This window comes from Sinohyriopsis cumingii, unplaced genomic scaffold (genome assembly GCF_028554795.1).
Source record: "Sinohyriopsis cumingii isolate HCF-2022 unplaced genomic scaffold, ASM2855479v2 utg000721l, whole genome shotgun sequence".
Taxonomy (NCBI): Eukaryota; Metazoa; Mollusca; class Bivalvia; order Unionida; family Unionidae; genus Sinohyriopsis; species Sinohyriopsis cumingii.
This window is the reverse complement of record NW_028315926.1, coordinates 412,128-438,259: the sequence shown is the minus strand read 5'-3', so window position 1 is coordinate 438,259 and position 26,132 is coordinate 412,128. Positions and strand designations below refer to the sequence as shown.

At 35.6% G+C, this 26,132-nt stretch overlaps 1 protein-coding gene across 2 annotated transcripts in view; it reads right to left on the bottom strand.

Annotated features, from left to right (window-relative positions):
* The window catches only part of LOC149773266 (uncharacterized), a 175,393-nt gene that overhangs the window by 130,213 nt on the left and 19,048 nt on the right, over window positions 1–26,132 (bottom strand). For both annotated transcript variants that reach the window (XM_089946537.1, XM_089946536.1), the window contains exons 3-6: window positions 25,922–26,028; window positions 24,356–24,604; window positions 18,911–19,032; window positions 4,533–4,693 (exon numbers count right to left, since the gene is read on the bottom strand). In XM_089946537.1, the coding sequence (XP_089802663.1) occupies window positions 4,533–4,693; window positions 18,911–19,032; window positions 24,356–24,604; window positions 25,922–26,028 (639 nt within the window). The remainder of the gene's footprint in view (window positions 1–4,532; window positions 4,694–18,910; window positions 19,033–24,355; window positions 24,605–25,921; window positions 26,029–26,132) is intronic.

Genomic DNA, 26,132 nt, shown 5'->3' with positions numbered 1-26,132 from the left:
AAATGGTATCAAGTTCACTGAGACACTGTTTAACAATTAACAAAGTTTTTTTATACTGGTGGAATAGAATTAGTTGTATTCAAAACTTTGTATTGCCATGACTTGACTTTAATTTTTGGATTATTTTTACTTTAATTCGCAATACCGTAAGTTCCTTTTTTCCCTCATTTTTCTTTTTGTATTTTAGGGAAAGAAATTATTTGTTAAATTTTACAAAGCTTGTTGATTTCACACTTTTATGTTACTTATATTAAAAAAGATAGGCTCGTAACACCTTAAGATCAACTTGTTAAGTCATGCAACACTGTTTACCAAATACAGCAGTTATTCTGAAGTGGTTCTTTGGGGGCACATATACTATGTGGTTGGTTTAGTTTTTCATTCCTTCTATTAATTTAATTATGGTTATCAAAGTTATATACACTGAACAGGAATGACAGGTGTTTACTGATGTAAGTTTCTTTGGTGGGAATGGAGATGCTATTTTGCATGTAGAGACAAATGCACAACAATCACAGTGATCAATCATCGGATTGAAACTAACTGGTGAAAATTTTAGTGCTGTGATGTATTTTGTGACTAAGGTATTGTTGCAGTGGTTAAAAAATATTCTGAAATGTATGTCAATAATATTTAAACTTAACATTATAATCAATGAAGAAACAAAACCTTGTAGTGTCATATTATTTCTTCACAACAATATTCATAGGTAATAAAACAGAACATGGTTTCTGTGGATTGCATGCAATATATCTATGTAGGGTTTAGGAGAAATTAAAATCAACATGTATAACGTAATAACTGGGAGTTCTCTGCCCAAATCTGGAGATATGAGATTATGAGAGTTTTTATCTCCCAGCTGAGAGCTGATAGGTATGTGTGGATATCATAATACGTCTGATGAAACCCCATGCCAAATGAATTTCTGTTTCAGAGATATGGCCACATACTTGACGTTAAGATCAGAACCATTTTAACTAAAGATCAACATTAAAAACACAAAGGTCTATTAGCGAAATCCCATGATGATATGGCGATTCATTGAAGAGAAGTAGAGTTAACAAGATTTTGTCAAGCTGGCGACTGATACAGCCATATTAGACCCCAGATCAACACCATTTTCATTTATGACCAGGCAGACATCATAAGACCATACATTCGGGAGTAATGATGTTATAGATAGTCACAGTGTGATGACCATATTGGATGTCAGATTTAATCAGACATGGTGATGAGGAAGAAAATGAATTATGAGAAGACCTACAACATATACATATGAAATATATAAATAATTAAAAGTAAACCAATCTAACACACATGCAATTCACAAAATGACAAGGCGAGGAATTATTATAAAACTATTGCAATGTAATTCCTAAACCTTGCCAGCACTGTGTAGTATTCTGATGTCCAATAGTTATTTTCTTTCATACCATTTACAAAGTAATGAGTAACGTATTCGACCCAGAAATGTTGAAGTTGACTCCTGCAGTCATTGGAACAGGGAACTTGTCAACAGAAATTGGCTGGTGCATATTAGGCACACACAATGCAAGAAATGTACATAATATTCACTCACCAGTGTCATGACCGAGGTAAACAATGGAAGTCTTGAAGAACTCACACTTATCTGATTTAGGTCCTTCCTTCCGAAAACTGCTTCGATGCATTGGATATGTTCCTCAATGGTTCTTAAGAAGATCAGGATGTCGTCCAAAATGATTAAACACTCTCTCCAATGTAGGTCACCCTGTATTGTTTCACTCAAAGAAATTAATTTACCTACAGACAAGGCAGTCTTGTGTTTATCTTTTTTACTGAATCTCCACATTCAAGTATCCAGATCTGAGATCAAGCTTGGAAAAAGTCTACCAAACTATCGAGGATATAATCAAACCATGGCAATAAATACGTGTTATGTTTGATACAAGCGTTAAGTTGATATCAGTAGATTGAGAAATGCAGGGACCCATTCTTCTTTCTGATCAAGACTACACTGGATGATAAAGGGAGACTCATATTCTCTAATAACTCCATCCTTTAGCATCTCCTTTACGTACTGGCATACCTCCTCATAGAATCACGGTGGAATTCTACGATATGCCTGCTTAAAAGGCGTAGGATTTTCCAACACAGTCTAGTGTGCTAACAAGTCCAATACAAGTGTCACTTTTAGACAACACACAAATCCAACTACCTAGGACCAGTTTCACTCTCAGCACATGGCTTGTGTGAGGTTCTGAGTATCAACATATATCCTTAAATTACCAACTGGGGAGGCTTTTCAGGTAGGAAAAAGATCAGAGGTGATATTATCAACTACATCAACTGTTCTAATCTGGCAAACACTGGACTTGGGATCGAAAAATAGGTTTCCCTCTCATATTACTGAGCCTGACAACAATAACCAGTTCACTGTAATCATGCACTACCTTATTGCCAGATGGATTTATCCTCGTGGAACCTTTAGAAGTAGAAATGTTACCTGAAGAACCTAACGTGGATAATGAAAGTTATGCTCTACCAACTGAACTTCATGAATGAAATCTAGATAAGACTGCAGTGAATCATACTTTATATTGTCTATATGGTCAACTTCAGTAGGAGCTGCAATAAGAAAATTTTCAAGATGGCTGCCATGGTGACCATATTGTAATTCAAAGTGGCACTATTTTTGCATAGGAATAAGCAGACATCACAAGAAGTCTTTTAGGGAAAACCCCATGGTGATATGGTCATACATTCAGGTAGAATTGTGATGACAAGATGGCCAATAAGTGACAACCATTTTGGATAACAAATTGGTCCCATGTTCATTTAAGACCAACTAAGCAGCAAAGGAAGTATTTTGGCAAAAACTACATACACTGTTATCAATACAATTTTCTGTTCGGTAAGTCACTGGCAATAATAAGATTTCTAACATGGCTGTCATGGTGGCCATACTGGACTTCAGAGCGACACCATTTTTATCTTGTTTCAGTCATTAACCTCGACATTTGACCTTTGCCCCCAAAGTCTAAATTTTCATCCATTCCCCATGTGCAAGACATCAAGAAAGTTTGTTTAAGCTATGTCATGTAGGACTAATGTTATGGTCCATTGTTTTTCTTATGACTTTTTAATCCTACAATTAAAAGGATTGTTCCTTGCTCCAAATGCCAGATGTCCACACTACATGGTAGCTGTAGATGGTGGATAAGTCAAGTTATTTTGCACAAACCCTTCTCCTTCTGTCAGTTTGTGCCCTTGACCTCTAAGTATTTTAACCAAAAATCAATAGGGTTCTTCCTAACCTAAGTGCTAACTATCTGAAAGTTTGGAATCTGCTGATTGTGGAAAACTAAACTTTATTACGTGGAATAAACTGGTACAGACAGATGATGGACAACAATTATTACAGACTGATGGATAGATAACAAGTAATTGGTACCGACAACAAATGGATGGATAACAATACAGACTGATGGATGGATAACAACTAATTGGTACAGACAGATGATGGATAACAATTGCTACAGACTGATGGATGGATAACAATTGGTACAGACATATGATGAATAACAATTGCTACAGACAGATGGATGGATAACAATTGCTACAGGCAAATAGATGGATAACAATTGCTACAGACAAATGGATGGATAACATTTGCTACAGACCGTTGGATGGATAACAATCGCTACAGACAGATGGATGGATAACAATTGATACAGACAAATGGATGGATAACAATTGCTACAGATAGATGGATGGATTACAATTGCTACAGACAGATGTATGGATTACAATTGCTACAGATAGATAGATGGATAACAACAAATAGGTACAAATGGACAGACAACACCTAATTGGTACAGACAGATGGATAACAACTGATAGGTACAAATGGACAGATAACACCTAAATGGTACAGACAGATGGATGAACAATAACTAATTGATACATACAGATGGATTGGCAATAATTGGTACAGATATATAGTTGGACAACTCCTACTTGGTAAAGATATATTGACAATCAATTGGTATAGATGGCCGGAAAACAACTAGTACAGCCATATGTTGGTAGAGGGATTCTAAAATAAATTTTGGTGGTGAATCTTTTAGAATACATCCTTCACATAGCTATGCTAGTAGAGTGAATCTAAAGGGTGGCATCAATCATAACAAGATTGGTTATCAAAGGGCAGACAATCAGCAATACCTGCCTACTGCTTTAAGAAATAGCAAACTTCTAAACCCATACACAAGGATTCACATGTTGATGTAGATTTTGTTAACTAATTATGACTTCATGGAAAAATGGCATGACTTCTGGAATGATTATTACATATCCTGGTGAAAGTCACCCAATGTGTGGAGCAGACAAATTAGATTTTTTTCCAAGGACAAGCAGTTTATCATCAGTAGAGTGACAACATTAATTTGGACTATTAATGGATTTGTAAATAAACATTTTCTTTGGATATGATGCAGAATTAATAGAACAAGGAGACTAGGATTCTTTTAAAAAGGCAAATATGTACAAACCTATCAATTCATGGGTGAGTTTTCCTGTTTCTTTGAATTCATACCACTTGCTAGTGATAGCAGAGTATTTCTTGATGAAAGTTTCAGCTGTGATGAGGGACTTCAGGGCATCAATCAACCACTGTGGATCCAGCACAATCTTCTCTCTCAATGCTTCAACACTGAAAAAATGTAAAAAATTATTTGTATCTCAAGAAATCAAACAAGAACTGGGCTGATTTTATCTCAAGAAATCAAGCAATGACAGGGCTGATTTTTTATCTCAAGACTTCAAACAATGACAGCGCTGATTTTTTTCCACCCATTCAACAGAGAAATCCAACTGTTTTGCTACTTTTCTTATCTCAGTCTAATCATCTCAGACCAATCATCTCAGTCAATGTGTCCAGGCGCTCAGAACAAACTTTAAAAAATGAAACCTTTGTTGTCTTCTGCTGTGCCTGACGTAGTTGTTCTAAAATGGAACAACAACAACAAATATATGATAAAAACATAGCAACTTAAGGTCAGTCTATCTTTTAGAACACACCATACAAAAATATTTTGAGAGAGACAAAGACACACACATATGATGTTGAGCATTATGGTATTATGCTAGCTCATTCCATGTAGCATGGTCAATTTTATGCTATATGCAGGCATAGCTCAGTGCATTTTCAGGTCAACATCATCAAATAAAGCTACATAACTAGTTTTAAATACTTTTGTGCAAAACATTATATACTATTAGCTATATTTAGTGATGCAGACCTGAAAAATGACTGTGCAAAGATAGGATAAAAATTTCAATGCAGTGTGAAATGAACTATGACAGAAAACACCGATTCATGCACATAGACCATAGACCTATACACTTCATAGCCTCCCAACTCTCTTAACTACAGAAAATTTAGTAATAACTAGACATCTGTATGTCAAACATGCTTTATTCTGATTTTGTTAAGCATCTCCATTGTGCATCAGTTGAATCAAAAATATACCTACAATATTTAATGACAAATAATGTATTTGCCAACCAGAAGGAATCATTTATCCATCAACACATTAATCCATAAGCAAATTTCACTGTAGCTCTTGCCATATTTCCAAGACAGAAAAATACATTTTCAAAGAATCCATGAACTTGAAAGTTTAGCACATAGTTATCTACTAGGATCCATATTTGAAGGGTCTTTTATAAATGGATGTAATTTTACAATGAATCTCAAGGACAACACACGTATGTCACAAACAGTTTCACCTCCTCCAAAGAAAAGGAGACTTATATACAATAGTGACACAGATCACTACTTACCCACGAATAATCTAATGCAACATGTTACTCTTTGTTACAAAGTATAACTACAGTAGAACTAAATTCCCAGTATTGTTTCATTATTTACAATAGAACTTTTCAAAATTGGAACTGATGAAAATGAAACAGTTTCTTGTAATAAATATTAATTATTTATTGTTAATTCCATATAACATCCATATATTACACATGATAATACCTCATTACTATGTGATGTTTTATGTTGTTATTTTTCTTTGCCCAAACGTATAAACTGTGTACTTTGGATGGAACGGTCATACCACAGCCCTCATTGACATATCTGTATTAATGAGCCGCATGTAAACATGTGCATGTGAACTACATTACACTAGTGAAGAGTTCAGTTTACTTTAAAGGAAAATATTTGGTGAGAAAACTAATCTATGTTGGGGTTTGGACCGAGACAAGGAAATCTTAGTCATGGGGTTACATTATTTGTCTCTCAACGAGGCAAACCTTGTGGGGAGATAAATAATTTAACCCCCTGATGGGGATTTTTTATTGTCTCAGTCCAAACCCCAATATAGATTCTATATATCTCAAGACACCAAACAATGACAGGGCTGATTTTATCTCAAACAATGACAGGGCTTGTTGTCTTTGATCAATTTTGTACAGCATACAATCTGCAAGATCTATAACAGTCACAATGATTGTCTGATAACTTACAAATCATTCATGTCGGACAATATGTACATCTTTTTCATCAGGGACAGTAATCATTCTGTGTTTAACAATTTTCAAATTAATTAGCGACACTAATCCTCTTTTGGCCATTCCGTCAGCTAACGCATATCAACTAATGTACGGGAAATAAACCTACCATATGGCCTGTCTGTCAACTCATGCATGTCAACCAGTGTACTCGAAACCAACCTACTTGGTGGCCTGTCTGTCAACTCATGCATGTCAACCAGTGTACTGGAAATGAACCTACTATTTGGCCAGTCTGTCAGCTCATGCATGTCAACCAGTGTACTGTAGATCAAGCTATGTTTTGGCCAGTCTGTCAACTCATGCATGTCAACCAGTGTACTGTAGATCAACCAACCTTTTGAACAGCCTGTCAACTCATGCATGTCAACCAGTGTACTGTAGATCAACCAACTTTTTGGCCAGTCTGTCATCTCATGCATGTCAACCAGTGTACTGGACATCAAGCTATGTTTTGGCCAGTCTGTCAACTCATCAATGTCAGCCAGTGTACTGGAGATCAACCTACTGTTTGGCCTGTCTGTGCAGCTCATGCATGTAAACTAGTGTATTGTAGATCAACCTACTTTTTGGCCTTTCTGTCAAGTCATGCATGTCAACGAGTGTATTGTAGATCAACCTACATTTTGGCCAGCCTGTCAGCTCATGCATGTCAAACATACTACTGGGAAATCAACCTACTTTTGGCCAGTCTGTTGGCTCATGCATGTCAACCAGTGTAATGTATATCTACCTACATTCTGGCCAGTCTGTCAGCTCATGCATGTCAACCAGTGTACTGGAAATCAACATACTTTTGGCCAGTCTGTCACCTGATGCATGTAAACCAGTGTACTGGAGATCAGCCTACTTTTTGGCCAGTCTGTCAACTCATGCATGCCAAGCAGTCTTCTGTAGATGAACCTACATGTTGGCCTGTCTGTCAGCTCATGCATGTCAACTGTGTACTGTAGATCAACCTACGCTTTCGCCAGTCTGTAAGGTCATGCATGTCAACCAGTGTAGTGGAGATCAACCTATCTTTTTGGATAGTATGTCAGCTCATGCATGTCAACAAGTGTACTGGAAATTAACCTTATTTTTGGCCAGTCTGTCATCTGATGCATGTCAACCAGTGTACTGTAGATCAACCAACTTTTTTGGCCAGTCTGTCAGCTCATGCATGTCAACCAGTGTACTGGAAATCAACCTACTTCTGGCAGTCTGTCAGCTCATGCATGTCAACCAGTGCACTGTAGATCAACCAACATTCTGGCCGGTCTGTCAGCTCATGCATATCAACCATGGTACTGGAAATCAACCTACTTTTTGGACAGTCTGTTGTTGTTGTTGTTGTAGGATTTAATGCCATTTTTCAGCACACGATAGGCTATACATGGCGGTCAGTATTAATGGTGGAGGAAGAATCCGGGAAAACCCCAGAAAGAACCACCGACCCACAAGAAGCTACTGGCAAGCTTTCTTACATACCCACACTGGCTGAATCCGAAACTCGAACCCACGCTGACCGAGATGAGATGGCAGTGATCCGTAACAGAGAGAGCTTTAGACCACTCGGCCACTCGGGGTCCAATTGGCCAGTCTGTCAGGTGATGCATGTCAACCAGTGCACTGTAGATCAGCCAACTTTTTGGCCAGTCTGTCAACTCATGAATGCCAAGCAGTCTACTGTAGATCAACCTACTTTTTGGCCTGTCTGTCAGCTCATGCATGTCAACCGGTGTATTGTAGATCAAGCCTACGCTTTGGCCAGTCTGTCAGGTCATGCATGTCAACTGGTGTACTGGAGATCAACCTACTTTTTGGCCAGTCTGTCAGCTCACGCATGTCAACCAGTGTACTGGAAATTAACCTACTTTTTGGCCAGTCTGTCAGCTCATGCATGTCAACCAGTGTACTGTAGGTCAACCAACTTTTTGGCTAGTCTGTCTGCTCATGCATGTCAACCATTGTACTGTAGATCAACCTACTTTTTGGCCAGTCTGTCAGCTCACGCATGTCAACCAGTGTGCTGGAACTTAACCTACTTTTTGGCCAGTCTGTCAGCTCATGCATGTCAACCAGTGTACTGTAGATCAACCAACTTTTTGGCTACTCTGTTAGTTCATGCATGTCAACCAGTGTACTGGAAATTGTACTGGAAATTAACTTACTTTTTGGCCAGTCTGTCCGCTCATGCATATCAAATAATGTTCACGTGGGAAAGCCTGCCAGTAGCTTCTCATGGGTCGCTGGTTCTTCCCTGGGTTTTCCAGGGTTCTTCCTCCACCAGTTATACTGGCCATCGTGTATAACCTATTTTGTGCTCAAAAATAGTGTTAAACCCTAAAACAACAACAACATCAAATAATGTTATACAAATCAACACTGTTTTATTCCATGTATACAGGCAGGTGTATTATAAGCATGGCCTTCGACCTTGAACCTGATGTCATGGATCAAATACTGCTGAATCTGCCTCATATTCTCAAGACCTCCTTGCAGACACATATCATGATGTCCCACCCAGCCACATTATCATGACACTAGGCCGACCAGTCCCAACACAAGACCTCCTTGCAGACACATATCATGATGTCCCACCCAGCCACACTATCATGACACTAGGCCGACCAGTCCCAACACAAGACCTCCTTGCAGACACATATCATGATGTCCCACCCAGCCACATTATCATGACACTAGGCCGACCAGTCCCAACACAAGACCTCCTTGGGGACACATATCATAATGTCCCACCCAGCCACATTATCCTGACACCAGGCCGACCAGTCCCAACACAAGACCTCCTTGCAGACACATATCATGATGTCCCACCCAGCCACATTATCCTGACACTAGGCCGACCAGTCCCAACACAAGACCTCCTTACAGACACGTATCATGATGTCCCACCCAGCCACACTATCATGACACTAGGCCGACCAGTCCCAACACAAGACCTCCTTGCAGACACATATCATGATGTCCCACCCAGCCAGATTATCATGACACTAGGCCGAACAGTCCCAACACAAGACCTCCTTGCAGACACGTAGCATGATATCCCACCCAGTCACATTAGCCTGACATCAGGCTAACCAGTCCCAACACAAGACCTCCTTGCAGACACGTAGCATGATGTCCCACCCAATCACATTATCCTGACACCAGGCCGACCAGTCCCAATGCAAGACCTCCTTGCAGACATGTATCATGATGTCCCACCCAGTCACATTATCCTGACACCAGGCCGACCAGTCCCAACACAAGACCTCCTTGCAGACACATATCATGATGTCCCACCCAGCCACATTATCATGACACCAGGCCGACCAGTCCCAACACAAGACCTCCTTGCAGACACATATCATGATGTCCCACCCAGCCACATTATCATGACACTAGGCCGACCAGTCCCAATGCAAGACCTCCTTGCAGACACGTATCATGATGTCCCACCCAGTCACATTATCCTGACACCAGGCCGACCAGTCCCAACACAAGACCTCCTTGCAGACACATATCATGATGTCCCACCCAGCCACATTATCATGACACTAGGCCGACCAGTCCCAACACAAGACCTCCTTGCAGACACGTATCATGATGTCCCACCCAGCCACATTATCCTGACACCAGGCCGACCAGTCCTGACACAAGACCGCCTCGTTTGCTATTTTGATATCTGATGTATATGTTTGAACTGTGTTACTCACGAACCATTATATATGAAAAGATGAAGCCACAGTGCCTAAAATGGCACTCCATCAAGATAATCTTCACATAAATCCAAAACAACGGATTTGACCAGAGTCAAAAGCTTTTATAACAAAATCAATGTCAGTGCAAGTCATAAGTTTTTTATAACAAAATCAACTTGTGTGTGTGTGTGTGTGTGTGTGATTAGGATTTTTAACGTAGCTTTTAAGAAATTTCAGTCATATCGCTTTGATGTCTGCAGTGTAGCAGCTTATAGTGATATCTAGCACTGAGGCATCATGCAGCAGACACGTAGCATGATGTCCCACCCAGTCACATTATCCTGACACCAGGCCGACCAGTCCTAACACTAACCTCTTAATGCTGAGTGCATAGAGAGGTAGCTGTTAGTACCATTTTTGTAAGTCTTTGGTACGACTCGGCTGGGGATCGAACCCACGGCCTCCCGCTTCCAAGGCAGATGTTCTAACCACTAGGCAACCCAAGCAGTCACACTTTTTTGTAGAAATGCAAATAAAAATATATAGTCTGGTAAACATTCATAACATCATTTTCATTAGTAACGAAATTCATGCTGGAAAAAGACCTTCAGTTAAAATTCTACATCAATAAGATAAACCCATTAAATTGAAAAGCAAATATCCCAAATTTTCAAATATACAAATGCGACGAGAAGTCGATGATACAAGCAAAAGTAAATGAATAGTATAAGTACAAAAGGGATAAGTAATTATTACCGACAATGCTTTTTAACTGTACATTTATATATCACAATGCTGAATGGAATATTCACATAAGTGTGTCTATTAAGCATGAAAATATAACTGGATAGTATCTCCCCTTTCTTATTAATTGTGAGTGGTCACTGAATGAACCCAATTTCTCTTCAGTTGCTTTTACTAGTAAAGATTGTGTGATTATTGGATAAAAAAATATTTATCCTTATATCACACCAATTCAATTCAATAAATGTATCTGTGATCATTGCATTGATCTGTGTGTGTATATATATATATATATATATATATATATATATATATATATATATATATATATATATATATATATATATATATATATACACACATACACACAGTGCAACAACACACCCATAACGCGAATTTGGATATAATGCAGTCGTGGTGTGGCTCCTGACATTTCATATATTCATTTGCACATGAAAAAATATTTTTTGTTCAAAGTACATGAAACAGTGTATAAAAAATGTATTATTATGGGAAGAGATCGCGTACAAATCTAATTTAATATGATCATGGTGTGGTTCCTGAAATTTCAAATATATGAATGTGTATTTGTCTTGTATCGGGAAAAATATTTGTTTAAGTATGAGAAATAGTTTGTAAAATGTTTATTATTTTTTTGGGGAAGAGTTCGTGTATGAATTTTAATATAATAGAATCGTGGCATAGCTTCTGAAATTTAAAAATATCACTAGGTTCTTGAAGTGTTATGCCAAAATAAACATCGGAAATGTTACTGATTACTGGTCCATGAGCAAAGCCAGTAAGTTGTCTGTAATTGTCTTCAGTTAATTATGTTTATAATCTTTGTTCAAACAATAGCGAACATGTGTTTCTTCCTTAACTGCATATACAGCCATGCAGCAGACAATGTGGTCGTTAATAAAATATTATCACAGTTTAATAAACATCAAAAAATAAAAGCCGCCAGCATGTTTGCTGGGCTTGGCGGTGTTATTATATGCAATCAGTTGACCAGTAAATAATGTCCACTTTACGAGCTGGAAATTGACAGGGTACAAAATTGAACATGTGTTCAGTTTTCAAAAAATGTATAAAAGAGGCTCGTGACCATTGCAGGCCCACTGCTCTTAGTTCCCAGGGTTTACACGTGTATGGGGTTTGCTTATGAACTCGTTATTGATTTCCTATTTTTATATAAAAATATTTTACGTTATGGAAAAGCAAGTTCACAAACACAATTCTCTCTCTGCACTTTGTGCAAACAAAATTTATTATCATTTTGGGGGCGTTGATCATGAATGAATTTGAGTATAATACGATATATAATACGATCATGGCATGGTTCCTGAAATTTTAAATACACGTATGAATTTGAGTATAATATGATATATAATACGATCATGGCATGGTTCCTGAAATTTTAAATACACGTATGAATTTGAGTATAATATGATATATAATAAGATCATGGTGTGGTTCCGGAAATTTTAAATACATGTATGTGTATTTTTCTTGTACACGGAAAAATACTTTTTTAAAGTAAGAGAAATAGTGTTTAAAACGTTATTATCATTTTCAGGAAGTGTTCAGGTATGAATTCGAATTTAATACGATTGTGGCTTGGCTTCTGAAATATAACAATTTCACCAGGTTCTTGAAGTGCTATGCCAAAATAAACATTACCGGAAATGTTACTTATTACTGATCCATGAGTAAAGCCATTAAGTCATCTTTGTGATTGTCTTTAATTAATTCCATATACAATCATTGCTCAGACAATAGCTGACCTGTGTTTCTTCTTTAACTGCATACATAACTAAGCAGCAGACAATGCGGTGGTTGATAGTAGATTCTCACAATTCAATAAACATCAAAAAACAAAAGCTGCCAACGTGTTTGCTGGGCTTGGCAGTGTTATTAGACTCCACCAGTTGACCAGTAAATAATGTCCACTTTATTAGCCGGAAATTGAAGGGGTATGAAATTTTACATGCGTTCAGCTTAAAGTTTTTATATCAAAGTGACTCGTGACCATTAGAAGCCCATGGCACTTAGTTCTCTGGTTTTACATGGGTATGGTGTTTGTTTATGAACTCCTTTTTAATTTCCTATATTTTATAAAAATATTTTACTGTTATGGAAAAGCAAGTTCACAAGCGCAAGTCGATCTCTGCACTTTGCGCAATGATTAGTATAGTAGTTTTCACACATTTCTTTCGCTATTCACAAAATCTGAAGTAAAAGTTATATGCAAGCTGAAAGAATGTGTTGATTGTTAATTATTCTTGATGTAGTCGTTTCAACGAATAGGCACACAGGCATTAATTATTGGAAATTTGCAATGGATAAATGTCCACGAAAACTCGAACGAGAAAATTTTAGCAGTACGAAATTTGTGGACTGTTCATAGATCCTGAAACAATAATGAACTTACATGTGCTTCATCTTTCTTAACCTAATTTTGCTGTTAATTTTCCTACTGAATTCAGACACATAATGATGTGTGAAAAAAGTATTGAATAGTTTAAATATGTATGCAGTTTTTGCAATGCAATTACATATTTTATGGATTAATTGCAAGCACAGACGGTACGATGTCAGACGGCAAGTAAACGGTGTCGATGCTCTGTTCATGCTGTATATTAGATATTTAATTCAGACGCAATGATCTGGGAAAAAAGTACTGAATATTGCAAATCTGTGTGCAATTTTTCAATGGAATTACATGCATTATAGATGAACAGCATGCCACGACGGCACGATAGTAAACGGTGTTGATACACTATTCATCATACACATTAGACATGAATACACGGTATGTGACAATCAGTTGTTCTCTGAAAAAAGTAAAATTCTGTAAAAAACCCATATTAACGCGACCCTGATATGAATGCGATCCAATTTTTTGGACGCCAGTCACATAGCAGTGCTAAAAAAAATCCCAGATGCTCGGGGTCTAATTTCGTATCAGGCCTATCCTGTACTCTAAAAGAGGTTTCCATCAGGATTGTCAAAAATATAATACAATTTGCCAGATCAACTATTGATCTCACTAACGACATGCAAAATGTATTTTCAAGATGCTGTCAAATATGCCATAATAGGGTGTAATCTGTTTAAAAGCAAAATCACCCGTCCTGTGTAAAGTGAAGATCTGATTTCAATTAAACTATAACATGGCATGTCATGCTAAAACATGATTTCGTAATACACCAAACTCCAAATTGGTTGTGTTTCAAGAAAACGCAGTTTTATGTAATCTCCAAAAATAAAACAAAAACCACATTCAGTATATGTCGGTTACATGTAGCATGAATAAATGGTAAACAGTCATGATTGGAGCTGATGTAAAACTATCCTTAAGCCAGCTTAACTAGCAACAATTAAAAAGCAAAGAGATAAGGTATAATCATATTTCCCATATTACCTGATTGGCTAACAATAGCTAGTGAGATGTATATCAGACTGCTTATTGTGCCAATTTTCATAGGTACGATTAGATTGTGGAACAACCCAATATAGCTGAATCAAAGATAATTTAGATACGTGTAGGAGAACAAAAGTATTACATATCATTTGTTCTAAATGAGGATTTTACTGCATACAGAAAATGCAAAGCATGATATTTTAAATTGTCAGAATACTGAAAAATAATTCTTGAGCACTGCACAGATACAAATTAGTCATATTTTTCCCTGTACATTCATAACTACAGGCAGGGATAAAAATCAACAGTACAAGCGAAATACCTGAACATCAGACCCTATGTCAAGGTTCACATCTCCACCATCATGACATATTTCCATGAATCTGGGTGACTGGTGGTTATTCAACTTGTTGTTATGATTTACTTTAATCTTGTCTTGAAATAAAATGTGTATAGTATGCACACAAAGGCTGACTATGTCATACTTTTAATCCAGCCTAGTGCATAAGGTGTCTTTAACAAATAAGACATCAGCAGCATCGGGTTGTAAAGTGAAAGAGAAATAAAGTACCTGATCGTCCAAAACATTTGCAATATCATTCTACCAATAAATAAGAGGACTTGTATCTACCTACAGTGCTCCTGTTTCCAACTATAGTTTTATGTTCAATTCAAACAAAACATAAGGTCACTGTGCATGAAATATAGGCAGACCTGCTAACCCTGTCGAGTCCGTCTCAGTAAGGCAGTCAATTTTTTTCCGTAAGACTGACCAGTTTTCAGTAAGGTGTAACAAAATATCAATAACTACTATTCTAAAGCTGGAAAACGCAATTAAAATTTTGATGCAGCAATGATAAAAATTATGTTCGACTGAAAAGTTTGTAAGTATGCATCAACTTTATTTACCACTAGTACAGTTGCACAAACCTCTAATTCTAAAGCCTATTCAGCTCAATGGCTTGTTGCTATCTCTCAACTTGACATAATTCTTGGAAATTTTTTTAAATTTCACAAGACGACGGCAGTCATATCTCCCGCCAAGAAAAACTACTAAAATTGGCACATGATGTCATATAAACGTAATTGTGTCCTTTCCAGATTTTATTCACAAGAATCTGAATACTCCTTTTTTATTCTTCTGTCTTGATTATTAATACTTTTCTAGAAGCTTATTTCCCCTTACGTCTTAAACATGCATCACCTTCTGGACGTAATTTTTAAAATTGTCATAATCGACAGTTTGATCAAGCAGATGCTTCACATGAACAAATAAGTGCAGTGTAAAGCATCTGGGGTGCTGCTGTAAAGTTAGTCTGGTTTCATAATTTCACTACTTCTATCATGAAACCCGGATCAAAATAAAACACGGATGAACCAATTATCCGTAATTTTTGGCAACGATCATTTTTCCGTAGTTTTTTCTATGAATGTTCATGAACGTTCTTCAAATGTTTATGATCAGATCATCATTTGAGTTCATGAACAAATGTTCATGAAAGTTCCACAACTAAGTCCATGAACACTTCAAGAATTTTGATGAATCATGTACTTGAAGTTCATGAACACACTGATGAACGTTTATGAACTATTATAATATCTTTGAAGTTCCTGAAATGTCATGAACTTGGTTCATGAACAATTCAAGTACTTTGATGCACAACCAAGATATTTCTAAAAAAGTGTATATTAAATATCTATAGCATTATATTTAAAAATGTTCATGAAAATTCATCATACAAACTTCTCACAATATTAGTGAAATTTAAATAAAGGTGAATATTGTTTTCTTTTTTTAAATAATATGATACTGTATAAATGTTCATACAGAACTTTAATTCAATACTTGTGTACTTAACCTGAGTAGTTCTGCATCAATATGGGAAAATATTTTCTGGCCAGCATGAACAAAACGTATTTGCTATATAAAGCTTTCAATGACTTTGTTCTAATGTGAGTTTTTTTCTCCAATACTGTTAAGAACTGCATATTCTATTGACGTAGTCACTAGTTGCCAATTTGCCGTAAAAACTGAAATATGTTAACAACGATTATCCTGACTGGATGACTGTGAAAGAAGACGTGATATGATTGGTTAATATATGCGCGAGGTTTCAACAGTTGAGCATCCTTTTTCCCAGAAATAAAAGAGCATGCAGACGGTTAGGCAAAAACCTTGAACAAAAACCGTGGAATGGACAGATGAGAATATTTTCAATATCATTTTTTTTAAGTAAGTAGAAGTGCAGAGAATCTGACAAATTATTTTGATCAAGTATGCCACGGTTTAGTTTGAATGGAGGCCATGAAAACATCATGTGAAACTAGGAGTGCATTTGACATATAGAGATATCATGTGCACCCGAATCTAATTATTTGGTGTGAGCAAAATTAGGTGGAAAAGCATACCCAGCCTGGATGATCAAAATTACGATGAGTATCTTTTTCTTGGTCATTCGCGATTATTTCAGTAGTAGCTATATCTATATTTTATTGGTTTTTAAATGTCAGCATATTAATTATAACCAAGCTAATGATACACAAATTTGTTCAGACCTAATTTAAAATTGCTCAACGAAGTTTTCAAAATCACTAAACATCATCATACCCCCTGTTCTAGATACCAGACGCAGTACGACATCTACGATAGGAATTGATATGTTCGAGATCGTTTTCTTTTACATGACATCACTATTTCTATAATCTGCTGTAATTTGGTAATTTTAATTAAAAAAACAAACACAACAAAATAGTTAATGCGTGAAACTGTACACAATACAGGTGCAAATAACAATGTCATGAAACCGGAAGCAGCTATATGCAACATGTGGAGTCGGAGTGGATGCATTAGTGACATACTAAGGGCCTATACCACACAAGTCTGATGTTTTATCAATAAAAAATGGCGAAAATATTTGAAAGCACGAAATAACCATTATCTGTAATATATATATATATATATATATATATATATATATATATATATATATATATATATATATACACACACACATGCACACAGATAAGGTTATTTAGTGTATCGATGTTGTCAAAAAAATTGTCATATTTTATTGATTAAAACATCCGACTCCTGTGACTATACCTATGGCTAGACAGCTTCAGTTAATATAAAACTAGTGACACAATTCTGCAATAATATAAATGCTCAGTAAGTATTATGTGTAAGTGATGACATAATTTTTGAGTTGTATCATATTATTCCAGTAAATAAAGTGGGGTATAATGATAATGTGCTAAAAGCTAAAAACAATGTTGATCAGAGATTATCTGTAATTAACTAACTTTACCTCTTTTTTCAGACCAGACTGCAGAAAAGTAAAATTGTTAGAGGATGAAGTTTGTAGGTTAAGGATGAAATTTGAAAACTGGAGGATCCTATGGCCAAGATGGAAGATACATTAAATTGTGACTGCTGCAGCAATGTTAAAGATCCAAACAGTAATCGGATGGAACAGCTTAAGTTGCAGATGGAGACATTCAGTAGTGACAATAGGCAGGATTTGATTAAATTATAGGCCATGAACATCTTCACAAAAGAGTTATCAGACAGGTCAGTCTCTGGAAGAAGATTGGTCAGGAGAAACCCCAGCTGAAAGACAGCTCCATGACGATGGAATATGCTTCAACAGTTGATTGCACACAACTGCCCCAATATCTCTTGAATAATTTTCAAAGAAAAATTACACAACTTATAAAAAGTGTTGCTAAGGGTAAAAAAAAAAAGAATATCGCTTGTCAGTTTACATGTTATTTGTTGCATATTAAAATTTATCTGAAATTAAATACAGTTTTTAAGATAATATGTTGCATTTTATACTGTATTAAAACCCCCACATCTAAGGTTATTTTATGATTCAGGATGAAATAGGTATTTGTGACTTTGTCAGGAAATATAAAAAAAAATTATAGGCACTGTTCCTGAAATCATGAATCACTGAGAAACTTTGTTCATCATAGTTCATGAATATGTTCATGCACCTGTTCATGAATGATGATGATCCAATTTATGAACTTTTATGAACTGTTCATGAATTAAGTTCATGAATAGTTCATGAACTGTTCAAGTACACTTTGCGAAGTGTTGGTTCATGAATTCAGTATTTCATGAACTTACCATTTTCAGTTCATGCATATTCATGATAGTTCATGAACCTTTTGATGAACTTTCATGAATGGTTCATGTTCATGAACCATTCATGCCAGTTCATGAAATATTCATGATCATTTCGTAGGGGGAGCTACACTTGGGGCCCCTTGTATGGTACAGACCACTGAATAATAAACAATCATTATATTACATGATATACAAAAATGGAATAATTTAAGCATACAATTTAATGCATCATTAACTTAGCAAAGAATGAATTAATAAACATTGCTATTTTACAACTAGGAAAAATAGCTTTAATCTCACATTAAATGACAATTAATAGATATTGCCGATTCAACTGGGAAATATAAGCCTTTCTCTCACCTGAAATAGAGGATTGTGCCCATCTCATGATGGAACCTAAGGAACAGATCCAGTTCATCTCTGTCCTCAATCCTCACAGATCCCGATCTATTCATATCTTCAATGAAACTGCGTGCTACAACCTGAGGAAAGAAATGTAAAGAGTTATTATAATCCAAGAACCTGATAACAACCTGATGGAAAGAAATGTAAAGCATTGTTTAACTTATTACAATCCAACAACCTGACGGAAAGACATGTAAAGAGTTATTACAATCCAACTACCTGATGGAAAGACATGTAAGGAGTTATTATAATAGAACAACCTGATGGATACGGAAAGACATGTAAAGAGTTATTACAATCCAACAACCTGATGGAAAGAAATGAAGAGTTATTACAATACAACAACCTGATGGAAAGAAATGAAGAGTTATTACAATACAACAACCTGATGGAATGACATGTAAGGAGTTATTACAATCCAACAACCTGATGGAAACCAAAAGACATGTAAAGAGTTATTACAATCCAACAAACTAATGGAAAGACATGTAAAGAGTTATTAAAATTAAACTACCTGATGGAAAGAAATGAAGAGTTATTACAATCCAACAGCCTGATAAAAATAAAGGTAAAGAGTTATTACATATTCAACAACCTGATGGAACGAAATGTAAAGAGTTCTTACAATCCAACACCTGATCAAAAGAAATATAAAGAGTTATTACAATCCAACAACCTGATGGAAAGACATGTAAAGAGTATTACAATACAACAGCCTGATGGAAAGAAATGTAAAGAGTTATTACAATCCTACAGCTTGATGAAAATACAGGTAAAGAGCTATTTCATACCCAAGAACCTGATGGAACAAAATGTAAAGAGTCTTACAATCCAACAACCTGATGGAAAGACATGTAAAGAGTTGGTACAATCCAACAACCTGATGGAAAGACATGTAAAGAGGTATTACAATCCAACAACCTGATGGAAAGACATGTAAAGAGTTGGTACAATCCAACAACCTGATGGAAAGACATGTAAAGAGGTATTACAATCCAACAACCTGATGGAAAGACATGTAAAGAGTTATAGCTTAATAATAAAAGTGATAGATCCCACTAACTAAAAGTTGTAATATGTGATGAGCACATTCAAGATTGATACATCCTAATCTATATTTTGCATACTTAAGTTCTCATTGCAAACTTTCTGAACAAATGTAGAAAAATCAGACAATTTCAATCTCGCCCTGAGGAATAATATATACAGAATAAAAATACAATACTCCCTATCAAATAACAGGAATCACATTTGAATGCCTATAAACAATTTCCTCTTTCATATGGAGACAATCCCAAGTGAATGATGGATTCAAGTCACATTGTCTTAATGGAGACAATCCCAAGTGAAAGATGGATTCAAGCCACATTGTCTTAATGGAGACAATCCCAAGTGACAGATTGATTCGAGTCACATTGTCTTAATGGAGACAATCCCAAGTGAAAGATTGATTCAAGTCACATTGTCTTAATGGAGACAATTCCAAGTGAAAGATGGATTCAAGCCACATTGTCTTAATGGAGACAATCCCAAGTGAAAGATTGATCTGAGTCACATTGTCTTAATGGAGACAATCCCAAGTGAAAGATGGATTCAAATCACAGTGTCTTAATGGAGACAATCCCAAGTGAAAGATGGACTCAAGTCACATTGTCTTACTCCCTACTCATTTCTCACTCAATAAAGATCAGTTTTCACAATCACATAGAACTATATTTAAATGCTGTAGATGGCTGCATTTTAATGCTATAGGTTGTAGTTTAATGCTGTAGTTGGCTGTATTTTAATATTGCAGGTTGTATTTTAATGCTCTACTTGGTTGTATGTTAATGCTGTAGGCTGTTATATTTTAACGCTGTGTGTTGTATTTTAATGCTGTAGTTGGCTGTATTGTAATGCTGTATGTTGAATTTTAATGCTGTTGCATTTTAATGCTATAAATGATCATGTTTTAATGCTGTATGCTGTATTTTAAAGCTGTAGTTGGCTGTATTTTACTGGTTTATGTTGTGTTTTTAAAGCCGTAGTTGGCTGTATTTTTATTATTTGGGCTGTATTTTAATGCTGTATGTTATATTGAAATGCTGTAGTTGGTTGTATTTTAATGCTGCAGTTGGATGTATTTTACTGCTATATGTTGTATTTTAATGCTGTAGGTGGTATTTTAATGCTGTAGTTGTTTGTATTTTTATGCTGTAGGTTGTATTTTAATGCTGTAGTTGGCTGTATTTTAATGCTGTATTTTGTATATTAATGCTGTTGTTGGTTGTATTTAATGCTGTAGTTGCCCATGTGTTAATGCTGTATGCTGTATTTTAAGTCTAGCTGGCTGTATTTTAATGTTTTATGTTGTCTTTTTATGTTGTAGTTGGCTTATTTTAATGATTTAGGTTGTATTTTAATGATGTAGTTGGCTCTATTTTAATAATGTAGGCTGTATTTTAATGCTGTAGTTAGCTCTATTTCAATAATGTAGGCTGTATTTTAATGCTTTAGTTGGCTCTATTTTAATGCTGTAGGTTGTATTTTAATGCTTTAGTTGGCTGTATTTTAATGGTGTAGTTGGCTCTATTTTAATGCTGTAGGTTGTATTTTAATGCTTTAGTTGGCTGTATTTTAATGGTGTAGTTGGCTGTATTTTAATGGTGTAGGTTGTATTTTAATGCTTTAGTTGGCTGTATGCTAATGTTGTAGTTGGCTGTATTTTAATGCTGTAGTTGATTTTATTCTAATGCTGTTGTTAACATCCTTTAGAGTTCCAATATTCATCACATTACACTTAGTTGAAATCACTTCAACTACATTTGAATGCTAAATTCTACATCTGCATCACATCATATTGATTTCATAGCTGAAATTACGTTTACAATATCACATAACCATCCACTGCACTGACTTGGATGGGATGTCCTATGTAACAAGATGATTTGATGTAAATGAACTACTAGAGTAGACTACACTGGCCTAGAATTGTTTCATTCCAAAAGCCATATGGACTGAATCATCCTAAATATTCCAAACAGGTCAACTTTATTCATTAGTTCAAATTATCAAGGCATTTTGTTTTGTTACAGAGTCATCCATGTAGGCACAATCACAGTGATGTTGACAGATGATTAGTAACCAACATGTCTCCATGAACATGAGCTGAGTAGAAAACTATTTTCTTATTAGGCTCATCTTGACTTGCATTAGACTTACATAACTTGGTACAAAACTTACATAACTTGGTACAAGACTTACATAACTTGGTACAAGACTTACATAACTTGGTACTAGACTCACTCACCATGACTTGGTATTAGATTCTTCTTGACTTGGCACAAGACTTAAATAACTTGGTATTAGACTTATCTTGACTTGGTACAAGACTTAAATAACTTGGTATTAGATGCACATGACATGGTATTAAACTTAGATGACTTGGTATCAGAATTAGTTGACTTGGTATTAGACTTACATGACTTGGTATTAGACTTACATGACTTGGTATTAGACTCACCATAAGTTGGTATTAGACTTCCCTTAACTTCATATTAGACTCATTATTTGTTGCTGTTGTAGGATTTATTGCCATTTTTCACACACAATAGGCTATACATGGAGGCCAGTATTAATGGTGGAGAAAGAACCCGGGAAAACTCTGGAAAAACCACCGACCCACGAGAAGCTACTGGCAATCTTTCTCACATACCCACATTAGCCGAATCTGATCTTCGAACCCATGCAGACAGAGGTGAGATGACAGTGATCTAAAACGAAGAGCGCTTTAGACCACTTGGTCACTTGGAGCCCCAGACTCAATATGACTTGGTATTAGACTTACCTTGACTTGGTACAAGACTTGCATGACTTGGTATTAAAATTACATCACTTGGTATTAAACTTACCTTGACTTGCTAACAGACTTACCTTGACTTGGCACAAGACTTACATGACTTGGTATTAGACTCACCATGACTTGGTACAAGACTTACATGACTTGGTATTAGACTTGCCATGACTTGCTATTAGACTTACTTTGACTTATCTAAACATGGTATTAGACTTACATGACTTGGTATTATATTCACCATGACATGGTATTAAGACTTAATTTCACTTGGTACATGACTTACATGACTTGATATTAGACTTAACTTGATTTGCTATTAGACTCATCTTCACTTGGTACATGACTTACATGACTTGGTATTAGACTTAATGTGACTTACTATTAGACTTATCTTGACTTGGTACAAGACTCACCATGACTTGGTAATATAATTACCATGACTTGGTATTAGACTTGCCATGACTTGCTTTTAGACTTACACTGACTTGCTATTAGACTTACATTGACTTGGAACAGAGTTGCATGACTTGGTATTAGACTTATCTTGATTTGCTATTAGACTTACATTGACTTGGTATTTGACTTACATTGACTTGCTATTAGACTTACCTTGAATTGCTATTTGACTTACTTTGACTTGCTATTAGACTTACATTGACTTGCTATTTGACTTACATTGACTTGCTATTAGACTTACATTGATTTGGTATTATACTTGCCATGACTTGCTATTAGACTAACAATGACTTGCTATTTGACTTACATTGACTTGGTACAAAATAGACTTACCATGACTTAGTACAAGACTTACATGACTTGGTATTAGACTTGCCATGACTTGCTATTAGACTTACCTTGACTTGCTATTAGACTTACATTGACTTGCTATTAGACTTACATTGACTTGGAACAGAGTTACATGACTTGGTATTAGACTTATCTTGATTTGGTATTAGACTCACCATGACTTGGTATTATGACTTGACTTGCTATTAGACTTATCTTGACTTGGTACATGACTTACAAAATTATGCAAAATTCTTTTTTCTTCCATTTCAGTAACCATGACCTTTAGCCTTTCAACTCCAATAACAGTAGAATTAAACCTTACCAAAAGAGTAAGCCATCTACAATCTTTGTTGAAGATATATGGTTGAAAAATGCCGTTTTTGCACAGAAACTATTTTTTTTAACCTGCAGAGTCTCTGACCTTAAAATCAATAGGATTCTTCTTTACCCCAAGTACATGACATCAACTAAGTTCGGAACAAGTAGATCATGTAAAGCAAAGTTATACATTTATTACAGAAATGAGAAATGCAAAATATGGATGAATAGATAAGTTGTATGCAAATGCGTTGACTTTTGGAAGGTGAATAAATGTTTTAAGTTATGGAAGGTGAATGGAAGGTGAATAAATGTTTTAAGTTATGGAAGGTGAATGGAAGGTGAATAAATGTTTTAAGTTATGGAAGGTGAATAAATGTTTTAAGTTATGGAAGGTCAATAAATGTTTTAAGTTATGGAAGGTCAATAAATGTCATAAGTTTTCCTGTTAGCTTTACCTTCACACCAGAATCTTTTAGCATCATGATTGCTTGTTCCAAGGGAATCCAGCGGGCAGGTTTTTCCTCCCCCCAATGCGACTGTTCTGATGCTAATTCAAAAATTCTTCTTTTCAGTGTTTCCAGCATGGGATCACTCTGGGTGTTATCAATGACAACATCATCCATCAGGTGGCATATTGTTGGCTTGTCTTTCAAAATGTAGCGGAGGTCCTTAAAGTACTTTTCAATGACATCTTTTCGAGATTTCTGTAAATAAAATGAATTAAACTGTGATCATTTCACATGCATGCAGATTTTTGAGTGTCATTTACATTCTAAATCAAGCATACTAATGACCACTGCTGCTTATTTATTAGCAACATGACATTCTGTGTATCAATCTATCTATTGTATACTTCTCTGTCAGACTGTTTACTTTTAATTGTCTGTCCCTCCACATATGCCTGCACTTCTCTCTATTTCAATCTATCCTAAATATAGCTATCACCTTCATATTAAAACCACCTGTCTCCATAGACAATACATATCAATTATTGTATTATTTCAGTATTCACTCTTTTCATAATTATTTATTCAAATATAGGAATTCAGTAATTCAGTACTAAATAATGCATTTCTACAAGTAATGAATACTGTTATGTTGAGTTTCATTTTCATTTTAATTTCACTATTTCTCCCTTAAAATGTCCTAATCAATGGTCATGGCCAAATGATGTTGTCTTGTCAAGAGCAAATGCCTCTATGAAACCCCTTTAAACTGTTTTTCATACAGAAGTCTATCAGATTCATATTCCTTGAAAACGAGCAAGTCCAATAGTATTTTGTAGAGAGCTTGGGACCATGAACCTCAAAAATGTTTAACCTCTCTATAAAACATAAATTGTCCATGTTTGTTAATGCTGTCTAATGAGCAACATGATCTCAAACACACTTGACAGGATGCAAAGCCTACTTCAAAACTCTGGTAAGGAGATATAATAATACTAATCTGTGTTGATGTCCATTAAAAAATTCCACACCTACTAATCAGGTGTTCTGGTGTTACTTAGTCTTAGTATATTACCATGACTGACAGGCCGTACCTCAAATAAATGAAACTAGTATTCAAGTCTATTCTAGAGACAACATTCATGGATGAGGAAGACAAACATATGGAACTAAATATTTGTCCATAGTGATCATAATGAGTCTGGGATATTAAAGCCTGATGATGTGTCCATATTGATCGTAATGATAAAGACATTTTAAAATCTGAATAGGTGTCCATGTTAATCATAATGAATCCGGGAGTTTAAATCCTGAGTAATTGTCCAATTTTCATTTCAGAAACTGTTTTAAGATCAGACAATGGGACTTGACTTGATGCTGTCTCTATAGACATCAACAAAATGTAAATCGTATCAATTCAATTTTTATTACTTTCAATAAATCCTTTCAGACTTTCCTCTTCATATCCTCAAATATAAGACAAAAGCGAAAACTATACAATAGGCAAAGCTGTGTATACCAACTTTAAGTAAATATTAATGCAAATTTTAAGAATTACATTCTAACTTAATATACCTCTGAAAGCTTATCCACATGTGTGCCAACCAGAATCACATGAGGAATGTTGGCATGAAGTGATGGTGCACAGGTGTGTATTGAGTTCATCCAAATCTCAACCAGGTCTGAAGAAAACAGAAACTACTTACTATATAACTGTATCAAGTAAATAATGATAATAATAATAATAATTTTAATTTCTAGATGAATTTCCTTATGGTCCTCCATT